The sequence below is a fragment of the Erinaceus europaeus genome, chromosome 3 (genome assembly GCF_950295315.1).
Source record: "Erinaceus europaeus chromosome 3, mEriEur2.1, whole genome shotgun sequence".
In the NCBI taxonomy this organism is placed as follows: domain Eukaryota; kingdom Metazoa; phylum Chordata; class Mammalia; order Eulipotyphla; family Erinaceidae; genus Erinaceus; species Erinaceus europaeus.
This window is the reverse complement of record NC_080164.1, coordinates 20958689-20984948: the sequence shown is the minus strand read 5'-3', so window position 1 is coordinate 20984948 and position 26260 is coordinate 20958689. Positions and strand designations below refer to the sequence as shown.

At 41.1% G+C, this 26260-nt stretch overlaps 1 protein-coding gene across 3 annotated transcripts in view; it reads right to left on the bottom strand.

The window, feature by feature from the left end:
* Positions 1–26260, bottom strand: part of LCLAT1 (lysocardiolipin acyltransferase 1) — a 157505-nt gene that overhangs the window by 95042 nt on the left and 36203 nt on the right. The window contains exon 2 of one of the 3 annotated variants that reach the window (XM_060186816.1): positions 23249–23332. The exons of 1 other annotated variant lie outside the window; for it this stretch is intronic. In XM_060186816.1, coding sequence (XP_060042799.1) covers positions 23249–23251 — 3 coding nt within the window. In that variant the 5' untranslated portion in view covers positions 23252–23332. Of the gene's footprint in view, positions 1–55; positions 130–23248; positions 23333–26260 lie in introns of those variants that run through there. One more of the 3 variants, XM_007523889.3, reaches the window with a different exon arrangement.

Genomic DNA, 26260 nt, shown 5'->3' with positions numbered 1-26260 from the left:
GACTCAAGAATCAATGTCCTAAGCCCAAATAATCAGGTGGAGGTGTCTGCCTTACCCACATTTGCTTCTTCCCCTATGTTGCGCTACCTCCCTCCAGATAACAAGCTGGAGCCAGAGAACCAGGAAACAAGGGACACACGTGTATTTAAAGCAAAGTGAAGCAGAAAGGGTTGCATCCCATGGACATACAGGACTACTCGCACCAAGTTTAATCTAAAATCACTTTCCATCACATACCTAGTTCTTCCCTAAGCTCACAATAACTCAAGAAGCAAACCATGAGATGTCTGCAGTATGCCTGCACTGCTAGGCATCTGGGGTTAGAACAAGGACTGGGTCAGGCACGACCAGATCCCACAAATCTGTCTCCCTACTTTCCTTAGGAAGTCTTCCCAGGCTGGGCATTTAGTCTACGCCTTGATGTCTTTTTCCAGGCCTCAGGGTTTGACAGACAAGCTTGGGTTAGAGTGACACTAGTTCCACATGTAGGACCCCAAAGTTTGCACATTCACTCTGCATAGCACTTTGCCACTGAGTGTGTGGACCTTCAAAGTCCAGTCCCTGCTAAAATAAGCACTTCACTGATACTCTCAACCATTCCCAGTGGAAGTCTCAAAAGTAAGGTATTTACTATAGCAGTATATTTAGAGGTGGAGAAATGAGTAAATTAGTTCTCTTAAGGAATAATCCCTTACACTGTAAGTGCCAAGAGGAGTGACCAAGGGCATTCTGACAAAATGCAGGGGACCTTTTCAAAGCAAAACAGAAAATAATAAAAAGCAAAGAGATGATTCAGCATGTTTAAGAGTTAGGCATTCTGTATAAGTCATTCCAAATTAGTTTATTCATAAGACTAAATGAGGCTTATGTGTTCATAAGACATGCATGGAGCTGGGTGGTGGCACACTTGGTTAAAGGTATATGTACATGTGACAGGATCCAGGTTCCAGCCTTGGGTCCCCACCTATAGGAGGGAAGCTTCCCTGAGTGTGAAGCAAGTACTGTCAGTGTCTCTTCCTCTCTATTTCCCCTTCCCTCTTAATTTCTGTCTGTCCTATCAAATATAATAAAAATAAAGCAAAAAAGGAGTCAGGTGGTAGCGCAGCGGGTTAAGCACACGTGGCGCAAAGCTCAAGGACTGGTGGAAGGTTCCCGGTTCAAGCCCCCAGCTCCCCACTTGCAGGGGAGTCGCTTCACAAGAGGTGAAGCAGGTCTGCAAGTATCTATCTTTCTCTCCCCCCTCTGTCTTCCCCTCCTCTCTCCATTTCTCTCTGTCCTTTCCAACAACAATGACATCAATAATAATTAATAACTACAACAATAAAACAACAAGGGCAACAAAAGGGAATAAATACATATTAAAAATAAATAAATAAATAAAGCAATAAAATAAAATAAAAAGACTAGGGGTAAATGAAGTAACCATCAAATCAACCTTCTGCATTACTTTGAAGTTAGACTGTTTACATTCCACTGAGACTGGGGAGAGTTGGAAATTACTCATTTTCCTCCAAAGTAAGAAACTTAATTGTATTTATATCTTATTATAAGACATAAATACACATGGATATTAATGTAAATTTAAATTTGGTTTACATTTGAGAGATTTTCCAGTGGAAAATTCTAGTATATCTTTTGTCCAAGTAGGCGCTCTGGTGATTATGGAAATAAAAACTAACTTGAGATACTAACTCCTACTTGAAACATCACTGGTTATGTTTAATACCAGCGAAGCTAAGGTGTATGTGGAGAGGTACTTTCCTGTTCTGCTACTGGAATCATAATATTGGTACTCCCTTTAGGTAAACAAAATGGAAATATTTATCAAAATTGAAATAGGCACATGTAATAAGACTTCAAGAAGTCCATCATGCAGAATGCTAAAGAACGAGGAAGAAGCAAGGGCAGGAGCAAACACGTTACCTCTGTACTGAGTGGGCATCTGAAAGGAGGATGCAACTCACATTACCCACTGGGTGTGGAATATAAAATAAGTAAACCCTATTGTACAACATTGTGGATGACAAAGCTAGTTTTTTTTTAGGTGTGTGAATTTCTGTGTACATTTGCATATGTAAATGCATGTTCTTCTAGGTATATGAAAAGGTCTGGTTTGATAGAGGGGCACAGGAAGCCCAAGGTATTATAATCCAGCAAGGGGCTGGCTGCAAAGAAATATGCTTTCTCACACGCCTGACATCCACTGCTTCTTCAAGGGAAATGGGCTGAACTTGAACAAATTTATTCACTGCTGCGCCCCCGCATGGCTCCTCTCCCAAGGAGCTCCCAGATGGCTGGCAGAAAGAGCTTTGCTCCAGCCGTGTGTTCTCCAACATGGTAGCCCATCTGATTCATCTGAGAAACTGACTCAAGTAATTGTATTTCAGCAGCCAGGTGGTGGCTACTGAATTCAACAGTGCAGCTCTAGGCAGTTACCAGGGCACATTCCCCTTGGGAATCTGAAGGGCTATGGAGAAAGATAAAAATGGAGCTACACTGGGGGTTCCCTAAAAACAGCCCCCAACCCACCCCAGGACGGTGAAGGCCAAGGCTCATACAAGCCTCACTTACATGTTAGCTTCTAACTGCCTTTTTAAGTCCCCTATTTTCCTTTCTTTCTTTCATTTTTTTAACCTTGAAAAGCAATTTTATGGACAATAGATAGGAGAGAGCTTACCAGAACACTACATACTTTCCCATGTATGAGGACAGATTCAAGCTTCAGGCACCACATAAGAACACCAGACATCCAAGTCCCCTATTTTCATTGTGAGTAGAAAATGAGGCATTTGAGAAAAGATTTTAATATTACACTAGAGACTTTAAAAGCATACTTGAAAGAATGTTTTATTTAATTTTTTCTTTATTTATTTATTGTACAGAGACAGAGAGAAACTGAGAGGAGGGAGGGTAGAGAGTGGAGATGGGGGGAGAGGGAAGAGAGAGACTTGTAGCACTGCTTCACCACTTGGGAAGCTTCCCTCCTGCAGGTGAGGACCAGGACTTGAACCCAGGTCCCTGAATTATAACATATATGCTCTACCAGGCCTGGCTCTGAACAAAACAATTTAGGAAAAAGAAATTTCTTTAACATTCTCATAAAGGCAAATAATGTTTTCAGTCAACAAGAATAGCATATTCTTATGAGAAGAAAAAAGATGAATAAGGGAAATATGTGAAAAAAAAATATGAATAAGGGAATTAAGAAATACTTGGAAGTTTACCTAAAATAGACCTACTAGCTTTTTCCAAAACGTAGACCCCAAATCTTCATCTACAATATTCTTGTCTTTAGGTTCATGATTAGTCAACAATTTGTCTTACATATTTAAAAAAAATTTTTTATTATCTTTATTTATTGGGTACAGATGGCCAGAATTCGAAAGGGAAAGTCAGAAAGACACCTGCAGCCCTGCTTCACCACTTGTGAAGTTCTCCTCTTGCAGGTGGGGGCTGGGAGCTCGAGCCTGGGTCCTTGTGCACTGTAACATGTGCACTCAACTATGTGCGCCACCATCCGGCCCCGTCTTATATATTAACTCTTTTTCAGCCACCAGGTTGCAGACGCTATCATGATGTCAATCTGACTTCTCTGGGCAGATGATCCCACCAAGGTGTCCTGGAGCCCCACCTCCCCAGATCCCTACCCCACTAGGGAAAGAGAGAGATTGGCTGGGAGTATGGATCAACCTGTCAATGCCCATGTTCAGCAGGGAAGCAATTACAGAAGCCTGACCTCCCACCTTCTGAACCCCATAATGATATTAGGTCCATACTCCCAGAGGGACAAAGAATAGGAAAGCTTTCAAGGGAGGGGATTGGATACGGAGTTCTGTGGTGGGAAATATATGGACTTGTATCCCTCTTATTCTATAGTCTTGTCAATACTTCCATTTTATAAATAAATAAATAAATAAATTCCAAGAAAATATATAGCAAAACAGAATTAGCAAAAATGCAAAATACATGAAACAGAATATCAAGGAGAAGACAAAAAGATGGGAAGTAGGAATAATTAATTAGATGGCTGAGGTCACATTCACAAATAATACAAGTTTCAAAAGATAGTGAGAAATTGGAGGAGAGGAAGCTAGCAACAAAATAACTCAAGACAATTCTCACAAGTAGGGAATATGACATTCTACTTTAAAAGAGCCCACTGAAAGCTAGGATTGTGAACAGAGGAAAACAGATACTCAACAGTATAACCTTGGGAAGAGAGGAGAAGGAATAGTCTACAAACTTCTGAAGAGGGGAGAAGAGATCGCAAAGTGTCAGAATTAGATTAGCTTTGCACACTAGAAGCAAGATGAAAACCTGAACAATGCCTACAACACTCCTCAGAAATTACCCTATCCGGTCTACCAAGCATAGGACAGATACACCACCGTACAGGCAAGGATCAAAGTACGCTCACGACATTTTTTTTAAAGAACTGACTAGAAATTGGGGTCCACTAGAACAAGGGTGTAAACTATGACTGAGGGAGACTTGAAGAGAAAGGAACAGAGATCTCATGCACACAGCCTTCAGGGCACTCTCCAATGTGACCAGGAAGGGCAACATCAGGATGATGGACACATGTGAGACAGTGTCTGGTTCCAAGTAGGAGTAGGGATGGGGGGGGAGCGCCTGGAAAGAAAGGCCCTCCCCCCTGTCACTAATACACCTGGTGCAGATTCTAACTGGGTTTCATGACCCATGTGCTGAGAATGCTTCTACTCTCTTCCACGCCTGGCATCAATGCAGACGGTTTTTATATTGTAAATCATTTTATTTTAGAAAGAGGCCTGCAATTAAAAACAAAATGTGGGCATAATGCACCACAGGAAAGGACTCTGGGGAAGTAGGGAAAGGGTCAGGATGAAGGGACATTGGGGTCTTGGTGTGTCTCCTAGACATGAGACGAGAGGTTGTGCCTATGTGCTAAAGACTAGACTGTAAACCATTAAGTCCCCAATAATTTTTTTAATGTGATGTGTGCACTTTTCTACATAAAATATTCCTACAATATTTATCAAATAATACCTATATAATTTAAACTAGATACTTATGAGTAAACCAGCTAGATAAATGCAATCTACAAGAAGAAAAAACTAAAGGTCAGTGGGCTGGTAGCTTAGCCTTAGAGCTGAGCTTTATGGATACGTACAGTACTAGGTTCAATCCCAAGCACCACATATACCAAAGTCAAGAAGTGCTCCTCTCTCTCTCTCTCTCTCTCTCTCATAAATATTTATAGTAAAAAAGAAAAACAGTCAAAAAATATCCACCTTCACTATATTTAGGAAAATAAAAGTTAAATATTAAGTCTCCATTTTTCCCACGGGATGGCAAAAATGTCTGATTTTTGCCTTTGAAGTTTACTTATTTTTATTAGTGATATAGTAGTGATTTGCAAGATCACAAAATTACAGGGGTTTAGTTTCACACCACACCCACCACCAAAGTTCTGTGTCTCCACCTCCCCCCAATACACACATAACACATTGGTAACCTCTATATTTCTCACGAAGTCTTGGAGATGGTGGTTTGACTTTTTTTTTTTTTTTTTAGCAAGTCCATGCATTTTAATTCCATTGTTGTTGCTGTTATTTGTTTGTTGTTATATATGTATTAAGTTTACTGTTTGTTTGTTTGTTTTTAACCAGAGTACTTCTCAGTTCTGGCTTATGGTGATGATGGGAATTGGACCTAGAAGCTCAGAACCTCCGGCATGAAAGTGTGTTGGCTCCCTGGCCCCTGCCTTTGATATTTTTAAAATCATCGTTAGTATCATTGCCTTCAGTATAAACATGAGAGTGTTGTTACTGTGATCTTCTTCCAAGTGTTTACCCTAGAGAAATACTCAGTTGCAAATACAAAGATATTTCACTGCAGCACTGTCTGTAACAGCAACACCAGAAACTTAAATGCACATTGATGGGGAAGAGCTAAGCTTGTACATGAAACATTATGAGACACTGCTCAGCAGCTGGGAACAGGAAGGGAAAGCTCCACATTTTAAACTGAATAGCTCTCCAAGATATGCTGCTAGGGCAACAGAGTATGATATCATTTGGGGAAAAGGCTGAAGGCAATCACACACCTGTGCATATACACACTCTGTTTCATACATGGAACAATATAAACACACACAAATCTATTTAGAAAGTTGCAGACCAGTGCTACTAAGGTCACCTCTATGAAAATGATACGATGTGGGAGTTGGGCAGTAGCGTAGTGGGTTAAGCGCACATGGTACAAAGTGCAAGGGCCGTCCTAAGGATCCAGGTTCCAGCCCCCGGATCCCCATCTGCAAAGGAGTCGCTTCACAGGAGGTGAAGCAGCCTGCAGGTGTCTATCTTTCTCTCCCCCTCTGTCTTCCCCTCCTCTCTCCACTTCTCTCTGTCCTATCCAACAACGAACGACATCAACAACAACAATAATGGCCACAACAAGGCTACAATAAGGGCAACAAAAGCTCTCAAAGCACAAGGACCTGCATAAGGATCCCAGTTCCAGCCCACAGCTCCCCACCTGCAGGGGAGTCGCTTCACAAGCGGTGAAGCAGGTCTGCAGATGTCTATCTTTCTCTCCCCCACTCTGTCTTCCCCTCCCCTCTCCATTTCTCTTGTCCTGTCCAACAACAACGACATCAACAACAATAATAACTACAACAATAAAACAACAAGGGCAAGAAAAAGGAATAAATAAATAAATATTAAAAAAAAATAAAAGAAAATGATGTGACTAAACATATCCATCACAAGGATTGGGTCTTTCTGTAATGTTTTTTAAAAGAGATCTGATACATACATAGGTAGCAAAAGAGAAGGAAGAGGCAAAGGCAGGGAGAAAAAGACATATAGAGAGACAGAGACAGAGTGAAAAGCAGTAGCTTTGGCATAGCCAAATTAAATCAACTGAGAAGTAATCTATTTTTTTTTTAAAAAAGATATTTTCTTACTTATTGTAATGTGAAAGAAAATAGAGAAAGACAGAAAGAGAGAGAGAGACAGAGAGACCATTGCTCAGCTCTGGTGGGATGAGGGACTGAACCTGGGACGACTTCAGAGCCTCTGGCATGAGTCTTTTTGCATAACCAGTAATCCTTCTTCTGCAAAATCCCATTGTCAAAGCAAAAAATGACTAAATGAGGGAGGACAAAGAACCCATACCTCTCTGACATACTATAAACACAGAGTAAATGATAACACAGAACATAGATGAAGACATGCTTGCTGAAATGCCCTCAGTAAGGGAAGACTATACTGGCACCCACAGCATCCCTGACTAACAAGCGTCACTGAAAGCCATCACTCAGTTTCCTGTATACCATTCATCTCCCTTAACTACACATTTAGGCTCCAGTTCACATGGCCTCACTGAGACAGAGCTAGCCACAGAACACCTATTTAGAAAACTAAGTAATGGAGGAATACTGACAGAAGACAAGCAATAAATTTACTAGAATTACTCATATACATAAAACAGGAGAACATTAATATATGTCTTATCAGAACAAATGGAATTTGGGCAGAAAACAATCATTTCAAAAGTTACCAAAAACTGCTTATTTCTAATTTTTAGTTAAATTCATATTCTTCAATAAAAGCAAGAAACAGGAATTTTAAATATTTGTCTAGAGTTATCAAGTTATTTTGATGGTAACTGAGAATAAGTACCAAGTAAAAATCATTCTAATCATAAAATTCATATTATGAGGGGTTGGACAGAGTCCACCCAGTAGGGCGTGCATCTTGCCACATGCACAGATCACGTTCAAGCCCCCGGGACACTAACAGGCAAAACTATGACAAGAGCAGAAATTTAAGTGCTGTGGTGTGTCTCCCTTCTCTGTTTCTGTGTATACACACATGTACACATGTGTCTGGAGTGGTGAAATTATGCACATGTGAGCCCTAACCATACAAAAAACAAATAAATAACCCCCTAGAACAATAATATTTGCACAAACACTAGCCATTTTCAGCCAAGGCTACAAAAAAAAAAAAAATGGTAACAGCTTTGCTTCCACCCTCTTAGAACACAATCCCACCCAGGCTAGCTTCGCTGGAGAGAAGACCAGGAACTCGTGGCAGAGTGGGAACACAATGCAATGTCTTTATTGATCAGAGAAAACGCCTTTATATCTTATGAAAAGGAAGTGGCAGGTCAGAAAAGGAAATGGCTAGGAGAAGGGGTGGAGAAAAGAAAAGAGTGCGAAAGTAGAAAGCTTCCATAGCAGCTGTTGCTAAGGTTCTAACCAAAGGGATAAACCAGTACCCTGCAGGCAGGGCGGGTCTCAGGCAAAACAATGATAATGTAAATAAACCACAGCATCAGCGATGGAGCAGGGCAAAATGCCCAACAAATCCCTAGGTGGAGAGCAAACAAATCTGAAAAAGAAAAAGAAGAGGGAAACAAACAAGAAGCATTTCTCTAAAGACAAGTTTATGAAAATCAGCTTGTAGAATCATGTGAGTCTAGGGCTAGAAAAAGAACAGGGAGCTCTGGGCACCGTGTAGGACCACAGATGATTCCCTACACCAGTGAAGAAGGTGGAGAGAGAACACGGGACAGCCTGCTGTGAGCTTGTGTGGAGCAGTCAGCAGCCCTGTGTTCTTTCCATGAAGAAATCAGAGAGGCTATTGAGGCAGGTAGAACCAAGGTGCAAAGGATCCTAGGCCTGGAGGATAGAGAACACAAAAGAGCAGAAGAGAACGAAGCCAAGCTCCTGGGCCAGTCTCTGTGCTGCACAGTGTACAGGCTCTAGGCAGTCACCAGAAAGTTCTCCCAGAGGTAGTCACCAGAAAGTTTCTGATACTTTCCTTTCAATTTTCAAATTATAAGATAAGCAGCAAACATTCTTAATGAAAATATCACCTTATTTTTGTGGGTAAATGGCAAGCACACTACATTTCATCAATTTCCTGTTATTATACAAGACTTTCTTATAAGATGTAAAAGTTAAAACCACATACACCCACACTAAGTGCAACACCATCATGAAAAGCCATTTCAGCACAACTGGTTAAACTAATTCTATTACACCTCATGCCTGCTCAAGAGACTATCTTCTTATTCAGATTCCTTCCTCTAACCCTTAAAATGCTAGTGTATCATAACGCCTGCCAAACCACTCCTAAGTATATATACCCAAACAAGATACATCACACACAAAACACACATCCAAGTGTCCCTAGAAATCCAGTTCATAACAGTCCAAAAGTTGACACAGTGCTGGGCCAGGAAGAATGCTCATTTGAGAAGGCCCAAGCCATGGAGCACACAGATGAGCACACACTATTATGCTGCATAAGAACCTGGGTTTAAACCCTCAGTCTCCACCTGAAGGGAGGCTCATGAGGCTCATGCAGCGAAGCAATAAAGTTGTGCTACAGGTTTCTCTCCTTCTCTGTCTCTTATCTCCCCCTCTCTCTCTCCTTTGTACCCTCTATCAAAAATAGAGAGAAAAAGATGGTCACTGGGAAATGGTGGTAGAGTCATACAGGCATAAAGCCTCAGAGATAATTCCTCTGAATAAATAAATAATATATAAAAAGAAAATGAAAAAGTCAATGATGTGAGAGATTATAAAGACATGAATGACTTAACAAATTCTGCCCTGTAGGTCATGAAGGCTGCAAAGAGAAACTGTAAGAATGGTCACTTCGTTGGAAACAGAAAATAAGAAGATACACAGGTAAAGCCTGAGGACAAAAGGGTTCATCAAAACTGCACAGATTGACATCACTGAAGAGAAAAGAGGCAGAAAGAAGCCCACCATATTACCACCCAGGACCATTCTTTGTGGGGACATGGTGGGTTGAGCCTGGTTGGAACCCCAGATAACTAACTCTCCACGAGGATGGAAGGCGTTCACCTATACACCTCCCCACCCCTCCCTGACCTCCATCTTGTTAGACCCAGAGGCTGTAACTGTTCCCCCTCCACCTGGTCTGGATAAACCTGATTTGCTCAGTGGAATGTAGATAAAGCCAAAGAGCCCCTTCCTCATTCTTAAGTCCCATGCCCCGGGTAAGGGAAAGTCAAGAGATGGAGTCGTTAAAAGGAAGCTAGAGTCTAAAAATATCTGATTGGTTCTTGCTGTCAAACTTTGCCCCTATTCAGCTTGTTGCCCCACACCCTGCCCCAGCACCTGGCTTCTTTTTACCCCATATAAACGCTGCCTTTTTTTAAAGAAACGTGCTATCCTCTGCTATAGCTCCCAGAGTCTTTACTATGCATGCTCACTCTCGCCGCCATTGGCTGCCCTCCCTTCTCGCTTTTCCACCCTGGTGGCCAATGGGGTGGTGTCAGAGGGGAGGAGATTGGCAGCTGTTCCCTACCCATGGGGGATCCCGTGTACCCCACAATCCCTGACTTGGTTTATTTTTCTCCAAAATTTGTATAACCTGGATTGTTTATTTCAATATTAAAAAAAAAAAATCCAACATCTACTTCAAAAGGGAAACATGGACTCTGTATAGTAAGGGCTTGGACAGGGCTTATCATGAATCCATCACTGAGGGCAGAACTAACCACCACTGAGAAATGTCAAATGTCAGCTACAAAACAGTAAAGACACTGGTCCAATGTTTTCCAAGCATAAAAGAATTTTTCACATCATTAATTATTTTCTCATATGACTACTGGTATTCACTGAAAGGCATACTGCTACTTTGAGGCACATGTAACAAATGATTTGACTAGAAACAGAATAAAATGCTTCTCTTCTTGATTCAATAGTTTAATTCCTCAAAGCAACACAAATCAATCACATTCTTTCTAAAGCCAAGAGTTGTGTCATTACCTTTAACGTGCTGTTAACATTACAGATGTATACAAACTGAATAAAACACCATTTTGTCAGTTGTATTGTTATATGGAAAACTGGCAAATGTTATGCATGTAGAAACTATTGTATTTACTGTCAAATGTAAAACAGTAATTCCCCAATAAAGAAATTAAAAAAAAAAACCACCATTTTGTCAAATGATGCAAACCATCATTCATAGTGATTTGATTTTAACAGAAACAAACAAAATGAAGAAAATATTTTAAATGGTGGGTAGTTTACCCACATATTAATTGTGGACTGTACTCTAGAGTTCACACACCTACGAAATCTAAGCTACAGTTTTTTGTTTTCTAGGGTTTTTTTTTTTTCTGAAGAGTTCTCTAACCTTTAACAGAGGAGATTTTAATCCAGCAGTGGTGAAAACAGTACTTACTGTTTTAGAAAAAATAACGAACAGCAACTTTATGTAGTAAAGAATTTCTGGAGATGTTACTGCTTTAGAAAAAACAATGACCAGCAACCTAAAAATATCTTATGTAGTAAAGAATTTCTGGAGATGTTCTTAACCCTCAAAAAAAAAAAATCCTGTGTAATTTTCATTCACAAAACACATGTTTTAAATGTCTGACCAGTGAGGTAGAGCTAGGGTCAAGTAACAGACAATTAGTATTCTAGGGGAAAAAAGCAACAACTACACTGTGAAGCAAAAACCCAATAGAGTGCATCATTATAAGCCAAGGTAAAAAAAAGAGATTTATCCTTTCAAGTATATTGCAGTTAATTTTATGACTAAATACATTTATGCTTTTATAGTTTTGTATGCATTAGGTTTTGTTTCTTAAAATGTCTTATATTTATTATTTAATATCTCATAATCTGAACAGAATCAAAGAACTTCTAAATATTTTAGACTGATTCCAGTAACATTATTATTCATATAACAAAAAAATTCTGAATGTGAAAAATGTACTGAAGTGTTTTTAATATTTTTGAATTATTCCAAAAAATAATCACTGGTTTTGGTTCATGTATAAAGGTATATCTTATGTAAACACAGGGTTAATATCTGGGCCATTTGCTTTGTTATTAAACATTCTTTTGTGACCCTTTTTTCCCCTAGACTTGCAAAACTCAAAATAAGTAACAGATGGATAATGACCCTGGAACTCTCTCCATGTATTTTAAAGTGTTTCATGTAGCATGTTTTTACCATTAATAAATAAAATTAGAGGTGGTGAAATTAACATAAATGCCAATAAAAAATATTTCGTTAGAAACTAAAGCTCATGAAGACTTATGAATGCAATTGACAGTGAAAGATATTTTTTTTAATGTTCAGAATTTATGTTACTGTCTGGATGACAAAAGGAGGGTACTTTCAGCAAAGCATAATGCATAAAGTAGAATGAAAGACATCTCTGAAATATCAATGTAAACGCCATACTGTTTAGGGGACTGGGGATAACTCACCCAGTAAAGTGCATCCCCTAGCATACACAAAGACCCAGGTTCTAGCCCCCAGTCAGCACATGGGAGCACCTGCCATGGGGGAGGGATGGGGAGAGCTTCACAGAGGAGCAGTGATGTACTGCCTCTTCTTCTCTTTCTTTCTCCCCTCCCCAGCATCTCTCACCTTTAGCAAAAGGAAAAAAAGAAAAAAAGAAGAAAAAACCAACAGGAACAGTCATGCAAGTTTAGAGTCCCCTCCCAGAGATAACCCTGGTAGCAAAAACAAAATGGGGGGGGGGTGAGGAGAGCAATAAAATAGCACACCTTGGAAGCAGTGCGCTGCTTTGCCATTTGCACGACCCAGGTTCCAGCCCAGTCTCCACCACAGTGAAGAAAGTTTCTGTGCTGTGGTATTTTACTCTCTGCCTCTATCTGGGGGCAAAAAAAAAGTCATCATGGAGTAGTGGAGCCCTAGCAATGGTCAAGAATAAAAAAGAGAGAGAGAGGGAGAGAGGGAGAGAGGAAGAGTGGGAGAGAGGGAGAGTGGGAGAGAGGGAGAGAAAAAAAGAAATAGCTCACTTGGGCAGTGTGCTGTTCTGCCACGTGCACAACCCGGGTTCCAGCCTGACCCCGCTGCAGTGAAGTCAGCTTCCGTGCTGTGGTCTCTTTCACTCACTGACTCTTTATATATTAAAGCAAACAAACAAATTTCTCATGGGATAGATATCAGAGTTGAAAGGGGCTTTAGCAATTTAGTCTGCAGGCTCAGAGCCACCCTCCAGCCCAGACTCTCCTCAACGTTGCCTGAACCCCGCCAGCAAGGGGTGGTAAAGAACAGCATTTGAAACCCTTCAGCCCAGAGGAGGCAGCGCAGACCCAGGCTCCCTTCCTTCTCCTTGCTGCTAAGAGAAGCCCACAGCCAGTCTGTCTGGGAACTTGCTGGAATGCTGCCCACAAGCTCAGTCCCCAACTGACCTTAAAGCTGAGACAGAAGAAGCCCGAGGGCAGGGGACAGGCTATGTCTGGTCTCTCTCTAGCCCACTGCCACCCTTCTCAAAGACAAGGGAGAGAAAACTACCACATAGTGTACTTTGCACACAATATCCTGGCAACACAAGTCAGGAAAGGAACAATTGTTTACAGCTGAAGAGAAAGAGCTCAGAAACCTCCACGCCCCACTCTGACTGCACGAGGCAGAGCTGCCTGTCAACCTGCATTCACTCAACTCCCAGGCTGGGGCTCTTCCCAACAAACCACTGCACATTCATGTAGCATCCCAAATGTTAGGAGAGAAGCAACACCTACAAATTCCCCAAGACAGGTGCAGACTGGCAGCCGCCTAGTAACATGAACACCCCATAAGACCTACACGAAACCGCACTGCAAAGAAGACAGTTCAGCAACGTAGGACAAAGAGCAACTGGCTGGGGAGATGGTGCAGAGGTAGCGAATCACACTCCTCACACAGAGCACACAGGGCCAATCCAGGCACCGCTATATGCCAGAGCTGAGGGATGCTCTGGTTCTTCTCTCTCTCTCAAAATAATAATAATAATAATAATACATACTTCTTTTAAATAATTAAAAAATAAATCCAGGGGCTGTATTATTATGTGGAAAACTGGGAAATGTTATACGTGTACAAACTATTGTATTTACTGTCTACTGTAAAACACTAATTCCCTAATAGAGAAAAAGAAGTTACAAAAAATAAATAAATAAATCTAACAAATATATTAAAAACAACAAGCAGCAAAGTAAGCATAATGTTAACAAAACAAAGCCAGATTTGAAGGCATGAGGCAAAGCTACGGAATGTAAATTGGGTTTCCTAAACATAAACATACATTCAGGAAATCAGCAGTGAGAAATGAAATTGTTACACTTAAGCAAAAACATGACATTCAAAAAAAAGGGGGGGGAATCTGCCATAAAGGAGTAAATCAAAGTCCAATTAAAGCAAAAAGGGGGGATTATTTGAGTGATAGGACTATTCTGTCCCCTATAGGTGAGGGTACACACATCTGTACCTATATTAGCATTCACAGATGTGACCAAGAAAAAGTCAATTAGAAACTTTTTTTTTTGTTTTAAATATTTTTGTATTTATTCCCTTTTGTTGCCCTTATTATTTTATTTTTATAGTTATTATTGTTGTTGATGTTGTCATTGTTGGATAGGACAGAGAGAAATGGAGAGAGGAAGAGAAGACAGAGGGGGGGAGAGAAAGATAGGCACCTGCAGACCTGCTTCATCGCTTATGAAGCTCCCCTGCAGGTGGGGAGCCGGGGGCTCAAACCAGGATCCTTACCCGGTTGTGGCGCGAAGCCTGTTGTGCTACCGTCCGACTCTCAGAAACATTTAATTACAAAGGTTAGTACAAAACATTCCTCCAGGACTTTGTTTCTCTTTATATCAAGAGTATGATGCTCTTTTAGCTCATGAAATGGCTTTGCAATTTAGCCCTTTGACGGTTCCAGCTTTTTAATGGAGATTCAAATGAAGTAACTGCAGGTTGACTTTGTTAAAAGGCAGCAAGAAGTTGTCCTGGTGTAACAAAAAAAAAACAGTCATTATTATAGTCAATGAAGTCGGACATTGAAATTTTCAACCAAGTTCCTTCATTAGTTCCATTCCACAAAAGTATGTATTTGAGCGAGGTTGGGAAAAAAAAAAATCTACTTCTAATCATTTCAGCATCAAAGAGGTAAAGAAAAAACAATGAGTGTCTGCACCTCCATAATGTACGTCTCTGTGTTCTCTTTAATCTTATTAAAGATTTCACTTTTGTAAGAGTGGGAACACGGGGTTCTACAGGTTAAACAACACAGCTGACAGAGTTGGAGCAAAATTCAGAGTAGCACCAAGGTGAGCCCGAACTTTAAAGTAAGATCAAGTTCTTGTGTGTCCTGTAAAGAAGGATACATCTGTTTGTAAATGAAATGAACGGAGTCGGTGCAAAACACTGATGTGTCACCTCTAAAAATAGACAACTGTCGAGTATTTGCTATGTGACATAAAGTTCTTCCAACCAGAAAAGTGATGCTAACAAGCTAATTTCATGCACTGGATTTGATTCGTAACCAAGAAAACAAGCTCCTCAGTATTTCTTGTTACCAAGAAGTGAAAATAGCTTGCATTTTCAGTTAAGAACATAACTTATTAGTGATGTCCATCACAAGAGTCATGGTTCATGGATAAAGTATATATCCCCCAGGCCTTTTTTTCTTTTCTTTTTCTCCTCTCAAGCCTAAACTTTTTTTTTTCAATGTGGTGTGGGAATGAACCGAGGACCCGGCACGTGCACACACTGCTGAGCCACACGCATTTTTATTCTCTATTTGTAGAGAGATGAAGTGACACCAAAACACTGCTCCACCATCCATGGAGCTCCAATGAGGTACCAGGATCAAATCGCAGGCTCTCACTAAGGGAAGGTGTAGACTCCACTGCTCAGCCGCCTCCTGAGCCCTCAAGTCTACCCTTCTTCTTAAGGAATCCAAATCCCCACGCCTGCAACTCCAGACCTATAGTCTAGCCCAAACTGATTTCCTAACATTTCCCTCACTGCCCAGCTCCCTAACACTCCAGTCTAGCCACAACTGAATTCTCCGTTTGGCAAACCCAGCCTGCACCTCCTCTAAGGTTTTGCTCATATGACCCTTCCTGCACTTAAAACATTTCAACCTACCCTACAGACCAGCACTGAGTCTCTCCTCCCTGTCAATGCTTCCTAAACTGCTAGTTCAAAACAGTTTCCTCCTTTGCTCAGAACTCCTCTGAATTGTATTTACTGTCGAATGTAAAACATTAATTCCGCAATAAAGAAATAAAAAAAAAAAAAAACTCCTTTGAGACTTACTTGTTGCCTGGGAAACAGCTCACTCAGTGGACCACATGCTTTCCCATGCATGAGGCCTTGGGTCCAAGCCCCAGCACTTCATGGGAGTGTAGCTGTTGGGATCCGGACATGAGCCCAGACAGAAATAATATGAGTGTCGCCCAAACAGACCTTCCTCATGGTATTTACAGACAAAAGTATACATTACATCAAAGTATGGAGTGAGGAACATAAACAGCATTTCTGCAAGGGTACACATAAGACAGCTACTGTCTAACCACTAGGGCATTGTTCTGTAACTCAACCCGTAGCCCTCTGGCCAGCAGTAGGTATTCATCATCTACCCTCAAGCCATTTTAGTGCATTCCATAATCTGTGAGGGGCAACAGTGTCTGCCATCCCATCGTATGCAGATTAGGCTGTTGCCTATGGAGCCTTTTTGCTCACTAGCTGTAACATCCACCTGAGGCCCATCAGAGAACAGTAACTGTAGCCAGAGGGAAACATGAGTGAGTGACTGCAGGTAGTCAAGCGCTCCTTTGTTCTATACATAGCTTTCAATAATTGAGGAAATGGAAGAGGAGAAAAACCAGCAGAGCAAGCTTGTATCAGTAAGTTATGAATTAGGGGTCTCCAGCATGGAAGAACCATGGATAACAACAAAGGGAACTAGCTGCACGGATGGTAGAGCAGTGCTGTGGTGTCTCTCCTCTTTCTCTATTCCTCCGTCACCTTCCCTCCACCCACTGGACTTGTATCCCAGAGGCCCCTTAGGTCCCAGGTTTAATCTCTGGTACTCACTTTATGCCAGAGCTGAGCAGTGGCCTTCTCTTATGTGAAAATAAATAAATATTTTTTAAAGGAAGACAGAAAATGAATTCTTGCAGCTAGTGCCTACACAATAGTGTCTAAAAAGAAAATTTAAAAAATCCAGTGGTGAATTCCTGATGCCATTCATTTAAATTATAAAAACTTCACTGGTGATCAATTGGCGATTTCTCACTGGAAGTCAATATGCAAAATATATGTATGGAATACTACCAGAAATGTAATTAGCAGGCTAAAATTATGGCATATGCAGCCAACCTGGCAAGTTGAAAGTGTAAACAAAAATTATTCACTCTTAAGAAATTAAAAATAAGTCTACATACAGAATATAAATGCAGGCAGACACAAAACCTACCTGCTAAGCTTTAGAAGAAAGCCAGTGATTACTCACATACATAACACCACACTAAAGCGCCTCATTCAGAAAACTAGCTCGTAAGATCATCTGATTTAGAGAGGCAAGAGGTATAATGGCTCAGCACGCAGGCTCTGCAGCCATACTGCATATGCTCCTGACGCATGAAAATGTGAGCCATACATGTAAGTCCAAAGATGCCGATTGCATTTAATGTCTAAAATCACATTTTAAATAGTGAAAAGGAATTTAGTGTTAGCGTACGTGCCCAGTGGGTCTGAACTACGTTCCTATATATGATCAGTAATCAATCTGAACAAAATAGTAATCCATTCTTTGACACTGATGCTTGTATACTAAGGTGTGAAACACGGGGTGTGGTCGATGCCCTTGTCAGGCAGGAAAGTAGGCTGTACGCTGACGACGGCAGGTGAGGCTGCAGCTGCAATGGCATGCACTATGAAAACTAACTTGTGGGAATAAAGGGATCTGGGCGCAGTCTGTGAGTTCAAGATCTTAGACTGCTCTGAACACCCGGGGGTAGTCAGAAAAGAGGCTCTACCAAATAGAAGCACCCGGAAAAATCTTGACTTCATGTACATGGGGCTCTTAGTTATCTTCACTACCAGGCTCATCTCTAACCCAGCTAAACTGGCACTCACACTGTCTGAGTCTAGGAGTCCTAACTCCATCACTTAATAACCCATTGCTTCTTCATTTGTAGGAAAGGGGTCGGGGTGACGCCGACACTTGCAGGGGTGGTTGTGAAAATCAGATGAGTGAGTGTAAGTGAGGTCTCAGAGCAGCAGGTGGTGCACAGCTCATACCTGGGAAATACTGGCTACTGCCAATTGATTAAAAGCAGACTGACATAACAATGTACCTATTTGAATTTACATGTAAACCCTTCATCTGCAAGAAAAGGAAGTGCTCAGCTTATTGTGATGTATTTTAAGAATGAAGGAGGTTTCTGTTTCTGTACACAAGCACAAGAGCCCTGACCATCTCTGTTCAGGACAAGGTGAGACAGGGGCCACCCCCAGGACCTATCTCAGAAGGCCTATACACAGAACTTCCCTTTCTTCCTTCTCCAAGTGAGACACAGCTCTCTCTCTCCCCCACCACAGACCTCACTGTGTGAGCTGTACAGCTTAACTTCACTGGAGAGCAAATGTCTCCCTTTCTCCCCGCTGGTGCAGGCAGGTCAAGAAGTGGGCATTGCATTTCCTTTTACTTCACTCATACCTAGTAAGCTGTACTCACTGCATAAAAGTCGCTTCACAAGTGGTGAAGCAGGTCTGCAGGTGTCTATCTTTCTCTCCCCCTCTCTTCCCCTCCTCTCTCCATTTTTCTCTCTGTCCTATCCAACGATGATGACATCAATAACAAAAACAATAATAACTACAACAATAAAAGCAAGGGCAAGGAATAAATATTAAAAAAAAAACATTCACAGGGAGTAAATCCAGATCTACTGCTGAAACATAAGCTGGTCTTTCATCAGATCAGGGTTCTTGCTAAGGCCAGAGTGAGCTACTATTACCAGCAGGCAAGCCTCAAATTGCAGTCAGCAGCAAGAGTTCTCAACTCCAAACTACAATGAGGTCATTTCATAATGGAAAACCGGCTCTGTGGCAAAGAATAATTACAGATAGAGACAAAATTATTTAAAGGTTTATTTAGAACAATACAAATTTAGACTCAATGATTATAGACATTGCAACAAAGACTAAAGAATCTCCTTAAGGTCCAAGGAAGCTGCCTTAAATGAGCATGGTTTATCATTTGTTAATTCTTCTTATAAATATAGTAACCACACTGAGAAAAGATAGAATAGATAGAATCCAGGTTGAGACTGGAACAGAGTTTGTGTCTAACTACTTCTGTAACTCTGAGCTCTAAGACCCATTCTAGCTCTGTGCATCTAGGCAAAAAGAGCTAAACCAAGTGGCTTTGAGGTGTGTTGGGGTGGGTGGAGAGGGGACCACACCTGTTCACAAAAGAGACACTTAGGACTAGAGAGTTTCCAAAGAGGAAAAAAAAAATCTGAAAGCCAGAACCTGAAAGGCCAGAACCATGAACACAGCTTCAGACAGCCAAGTTGTTTTGAAGGTGAAGCTTTAAAAGGCACAGAAAGTGTGAGCCCCTCACAGGGCCAGAGCAAAGGGGAACTCACACAGGTGACAGATAGCTGCAGACTCGGCAGTCTTGGCCCCACATCAGTCACTACAAGGCTATTATTACTTTCTCCCTCCCAAGTTATAAGTGGACAATAAGCACCTGTTACTTTAGCAGCAAGCTATGAAAACTGCATATACATGACTAGAATTCGTGGTGGAATTCTGAAAAATCATGGTCAAAGGAATCTGATACAAAGTCATGAGTACTCCTCATCTCTGAGTCTAAGGGAACACAGTTCATACGATTCATAATGACTACCCAGCTCAGTATTTCTAAAGAAGGGGGGAAAGAAAGGTGTTCCCTGGGAGTCAGGTAGTAGTAGCGCAGTGGGCTAAGCGCACGTGGCATGAAGCGCAAGGACCGGCTCAAGGATCACAGTTCGACCCTAGCTCCCCACATGCAAGGAGCCACTTCATAGGCAGTGAAGCAGGTCTGCAGGTGTGTGTCTTTCTCTCCCCCTCTCTATCTTCTCCATTTCTCTCTGTCCTATCTAACCACAACATCAATAACAACAATATTAACTACAACAATAAAACAACAAGGGCAACAAAAGGGAATAAAATTAAAAAAAAAAAAAAAAAGAAAGAAAGAAAGGTGTCCCGAGTTGGAACTGAAGACCTCTAGGGCTATCAAGAGGCTTCCTCTGATGAACTGTTTCCTTGAGGTATAATTCACACACTCTGAAATTCACACCATTTGAAGCCTACATTTCAATGGTTTTCTGACTTTTCAGAGAAGTGCAAATAATCACAACAATCAGTTCTAGCAGTTTTCATCTCTCTGGTCCTAGGTTTCTGAAAAGCCCTTGTGGTCTCTCTACTTAATAGTTCTTTTTCCAGTAAACCTTGGTTTCTATTCACTTGGTTCAGATGCGGCGTAAGCAATTTAAAGCTTTGTCAAACTGTAATGTTAGTATAATAGGCCAAGGAGGGTGAGGAGGGGCCAGTGAAGTGGCTAAGGGACAGAACACACAGGTGAGCCCCTAGGTTCTCTCCTAGCAATGCATATGCCAGCGTCTGTGTGTTTGTAAACAAAAAGAAAACAAAAAAGAAAAAAAAAAAAACAAGGGGGAGGATGGAGAGGAGAGAAAAGGAAGTGGTTTCACTACCAGGCATTTCACCAGCTTGCAAGATCTTTGTTCTAACTAATTCAATGATCTATATTTTGCACCTTCAGAATTAAGATCTAATCAGAGAAAAATAGAAATAAATGAAGTTAACCAATTGTAACACCATTATAGACATCAATATTTATACCTTATCATGAAGATTTGTTCTCAGCTTTTCATTCCTTCAGGTTTTAACTGAATTCCTAACTGTGTACCATGGAGAATACAAAATAAATGCTAACACAAGTCACCATCCCCCAAAATCTTAGTGTATGAGAGCAACACACACACACACACACACACACACACACACACACACACACACACACACACCTGTTGCCCTTTTATTCTGCTTCTTTGCGCTATTTTAAAAACTGTGTGGGGAGTCGGGTGGTAGCGCAGCGGGTTAAGCGCATGTGGTGCAAAGCACGAGGACCGGCGTAAAGATCCCGGTTCAAGCCCCTGGCTCCCCACCTGCAGGGGAGTCACTCTACCAGTGGTGAAGCAGGTCTGCAGGTGTCTATCTTTCTCTCCCCCTCTGTCTTCCCCTCCTCTCTTCATTTCTCTCTGTCCTATCTAACAACGACTGTTGTTTTCGACGGGTTTATGTTGTTTTCGCCGGGCTGGCTTCATGGGCGGGTAACAGATGACCAGGGACTCATGGCTGAGCTGTAGGCAGTATCTCTTTATTCATGTAGGACACAGCACAATCTAAGACGAGCTAAGCTAAACTAAAGTACCCTAAAACTCACAATGCTGTCTTTATATATACTTGCCAAGTAGGGTGGAAACAGGATGTGACATAGAGAGGGTGGAGAGAAAAGTGACTGGTGAAAATCAGAGTGTGACAAGGAGGGGGCGGAGCAGGCGAGAATCCTATCACTGAACCTTCAATGCCCTGGAGGGAGGGTGGTGCTTGTTAACAGTGGTTATGTAAATAGAATGCAGTGGTTATGTAAATAGAATACAGTGTTAAGCAGGGGGTATTAAACCAATGAAACAGAAGGGGTCTCATGCATACCAACAAATGACGACATAAATAACAACAGAAATAACTACAACAACAATAAAAAAGACAACAAGGGCAACAAAAGGAAAATAAATAAAATTAAATATTATAAATATATATATATATACTGTGTGAATAGCAAGTCACTACTGAAGTACCACAGAACCAGGGGAGAAGTAAATAATCTCAGAAAAGCTAGAGTAGTCAGAAACTGTCTTTCAGTGAAGTTGAAAGTGAGGATAGGGAGTAGAAGCCAGCTGCACTGTCACAGCAGTGGGAGGTGGGGTGGCTCCAGCCTGGTACACAGCTCTCTCCCACAGCCATCCATTCTAGGGGCAAGTTACTGCACTGGGTCTGCATTTCCTAGCGCCAGCAGGACAGGAGACACAGAAGATCTGCCATTTCCTGCACAGAGAGGGATGAGCCTTTTTGCTCACTGTCCACTGGCTGGAGCTGAACTGACTGCATGGGAAATGAGAGCTTCTAGGCTCAGGAAGGAAAGAAGCTCACCTCAGCCTACTACCTATCTGTACTTCAATTATCTGTGATTTACACAAGATGTCCTAACATAAAATTAAAATCTTGTGGTTTAACCTAAAAATATCAACAGTACTGCTAACTCTCACTTAAGATGGATGGAACAGGGGTTGAACCTGGGATGCTGGAGCCTCACCCATGAAAGTCTTTTTGCACAATCAGTATGCTATCTCCCTTGTCCTGATTTAATCTTTTTAAAACTTTTTCAGCTGACAGTTAAGGCCAGCTAAGCAGTTATGTCTAAGACAAGGCTCTTTCCTCACTATCATCAGTGCAGCCTTGTGCTATAGGCAGCAGGAGTTTACCTTCACCTTCCAATTTATATTATGCTTTTTATATTGGTTAATATTTTCTACAAGCCTGACGTGCTTTAGAAATGGTGGTAGGGGTGTGTATATATACCACAACTTGCTCAACCACTCATCTGTTGTTGAGCACATGGGTTGATTCCAAGTTTTGGCTATTACATTGTGCTGCGATGAACATTATTTCTCATTATTTACTACAGGGTAGAAAGGGAATGTTAGTTATTTGTTATTAAAAAATGCAATAAAGTAAAAAAATTGTTTTTGCTACCAAAACTCAAATGTTCAGTGATGAGGTAAGAATTTCAGTATAACTAAAATATGCCTACTAGCTATCTACAAAATGGAGGAACCCCCAACACTTCACCTGCACTATTCCAGCCTTTAGGTCCATGATTGTCCAACAATTTGTTTGGCTTTGTATATTAACTCTCTTTTCAACTACCAGGTTCCAGATGCTAGCAGGATGCGACCAGACTTCCCTGAACAGACAACCCCACCAATGTGCCTTGGAGCTCTGCTTCCCAGGAGCCCTTCCTCACTCGGGAAAGAGAGAGACAGGCTGGGAGTATGGATCAACCTGTCAACGCCCATGTTCTGTGGGGAAGCAATTACAGAAGCCAGACCTTCCACCTTCTGTACCCCACAATGACCATGGGTCCATACAGAGGGTTAAAGAGTAGGAAAGCTATCAGGGGAGGGGTTGGTATATGGAGGTCTGGTGGTGGGAACTGTGCGAAGCTGTACCCCTCTTATCCTATGGTTCTGTCAATGTTTCGTTTTTATAAATAAAAAAAATTTTTTTAAAAGAATTTAAGTTTTGTTTGTACATCTGTTTTATTTCCTTACCATCTACATGCTGTGACATCGCACGTTCTCGTTCTCTTTCACCTTAGTGGCTTCACGTAACATCCTTCAGGCCTTGATGCCCAGCTGTGTTTGAGCAGACAGCAGAATTTCATATCTGGTGCAGTTCAGTAGTACTCCACTATGTAGTTATACAAACTTCTTCATCTATTCATCTAGGTACTTAGGTTTTGATTGATTGATTGATTGATTTTTCAATTCATGGCAATTGTGAATAATGCTGAGTTGAGCTTGGGGCTACATTTATCTCCTCAAATCAGTGTTGTGGCTGGGTCACATGATACTTCTACTCTTTTTTTTTTTGAGGAATCAATAGACTATTTTCTATAATGGAAAATTTTATGAGGGGGCCAGGTGGTAGTGCACCTGATTAAGCGCACACACTACAGTGCACAAGGACACAGGTTTAAGCCCTTGGTCCCCACCTGCAGAGGGAAAGCTTCAGGAGTGGTAAGGCAGTGCTGCGGGTGTCTCTGTGTCTCTCTTCCTCTCTCTCTCTCTCTCCCCCCTCTCAATTTCTCTCTGTCTCTATCCAGTAATAAATATATATATGTATATATACATATATGTGTATATATATTTAAAAATGTATGTGGCATAAAGAAGTGTTAGATTTAAGCACTAAAAAGAAATTAGCAATTAGAAACTACTTAGAACCAATGGGTAATGTATATCTGTTAAAGACAAAAAGCCAAATCCTACAATTTAATAAAACCAAAGCTCTATTTAAAAAAAAAAAAGTACTTCTTCTGGCTTGGCCCCTATATACCAATAATGCAATAATGGCAAAAGCCAAAAAGGATGATATTGCACAGTGATCTTAAAAACTGACAGGAAAAAGCTGTTGAAAAAATAAAAATACAGATTCCATGTTTGGAAGCCTGGGGTATGCCTCAGTAAGTTCCAAACACTCGTGCAAATGTGAGCTATGCATGTTTCTTTCCAGTCATCTTAGAATTATTCAGCTGAGGGGAGACCAAACCAAATGAAACCGACCATACAGGAAAACATCTGCTGATAATTTCTAAGGGTAATGGTTTCTAATAGCAGTGTGTATCTCTTATCTCAAAGCTTTCCCTAAAAAATATTCAAGTATCCACTGTGAAAGATCAGCCTTATAAATGGAATTAGTATCAGAAACTACATCTACCACATAGCAATTTGTTAATGTTGGGGTAATTGACTTAGGTTTTGCAGAAATTTCTGTTTCACTGAGAGAGCTACTGCTCTGCAAATGTGACGCACACACATTCTATTATCATGCTAAGGGAGCTGAACAGTTTTCCCTACAAACAGAAAGGCCTTTAGTCTACTGAAATTCAACTTACAACACACATTTGAAAAAATGAAATAGCAGTTAACAGTTCAATTATTTTTAAATGAAATCACTTAAAATGTCTGATAGGTTACTAAGTGGTACATGCTTAGAACAGCATGTACAAACTTAGGCAGACTTACAATAATAAGTGAGCAACAGTCATATTAACATTTGATGGCAAAGATTTGCTATTAATAAATGCAAGGACATACTTTAGCTTTCTTTCCAAACACAAAACAAAAGAAACTGAAACTAGACCTTCATTAGGGATTTTATTCTGTCCGACGCAGCTCTTGTCTATAATACTCTTCTAGTGCTATTACTATACATTGATATTCATATAACATTGGTTAATGGTAAAGCTATGAATCAAATAAAGTTAAGAAAATACTAGGGGCTGTTTTGGTGCACTTGGCTGAGCATACATGCTAGCTACAATGCTCAAGGACCCCTGTTCAAGCTTCCAGTCCCCACCTGCAAGGGGGAAATTTCATGACCGGTAAAACAGTGCTGCAGGTGTCTGTTTCCCCTCTGTATCTCCCATTCCCCTCTCAATTTCTCTCTTTCCTATCAAATAAGGAAACAGAAAAAGAGAGAGGATGACAGCTGCCAGGAATGGTGGACTCATAGTGTAGCATCAAGCTCCCAGCTATAATCCTAGTGGTGAAAAGAAAAAAGAAAGAAAAAAAAGAAATACCAAACACTTAAATAAGCAAATCTTGGCTTGCAAAGTATAATGGGAACTCGCACAATTCAAATTTTTAAAAAATAGCCGAAGTCACTCTTTCCACATTAGACACGCGTGCTTCAAGAAAACTGACTTGGGAGAGCACAGAGCTCAATCCAAGCTGCTGTCAGTGCTCACAGTATTTCTAGAATTCCTTTCTGGGAAACCCCCATGGGCCCTTCAGAATACACTACTGATTATCCTCACTGAATGATAACAAATTTTCAAACATGACAGTTCACTACCAGGTTTCAGTGCATGCGCAAAGGCACACAAAAGGAGATGGAGGAAGTGGAAGACGAGGAAAAAAACATTTCCTAACACAAAAGAGAATCTGAATTTTTGAAACAACTAAGGAATCATGTGAGAGTGCTACAGAGAATCTGATGGAGCAGAATAAATATGTATCTGTTCAACAATGATAAGTAACTATAAGGCAATGACATTCATTTTCTTGCATGGCAGCCCTAGAAAGGAAAAGCTTCCTCCCCAAGTGGCTGCTCCATGTATCTCATTTGAGTGTCAATGAAAACCAACATTGCAACTAAACAGCATTCAGCCAAACTCCCTCATTTCATGAAAACCTAATTCCTTATAAGTCAAAAAAAAAAAAAAAAAAAACCCAAAGCAACCGCAGTGAGTACCCCCCAACACTTCCTCTCCACTATTCCAACCTTTGGGTCCATGATTCTTCAACAATTTGTTTGGCTTGGTATGTTAACTCTCTTTTCAGCCACTAGGTTCCAGATGTCATCAGGATGCCAGCCCAGTTTCCCTGGACTGAGGACCCCACCAATGCGTCCTGGAGCTCCGCTTCCCCAGAGACACACCCTACTAGGGAAAGAGAGAGGCAGACTGGGAGTATGGATCGACCAGTCAACGCCCATGTTCAGTGGGGAAGCAATTACAGAAGCCAGACCTCCCACCTTCTGTAACCCACAACGACCCT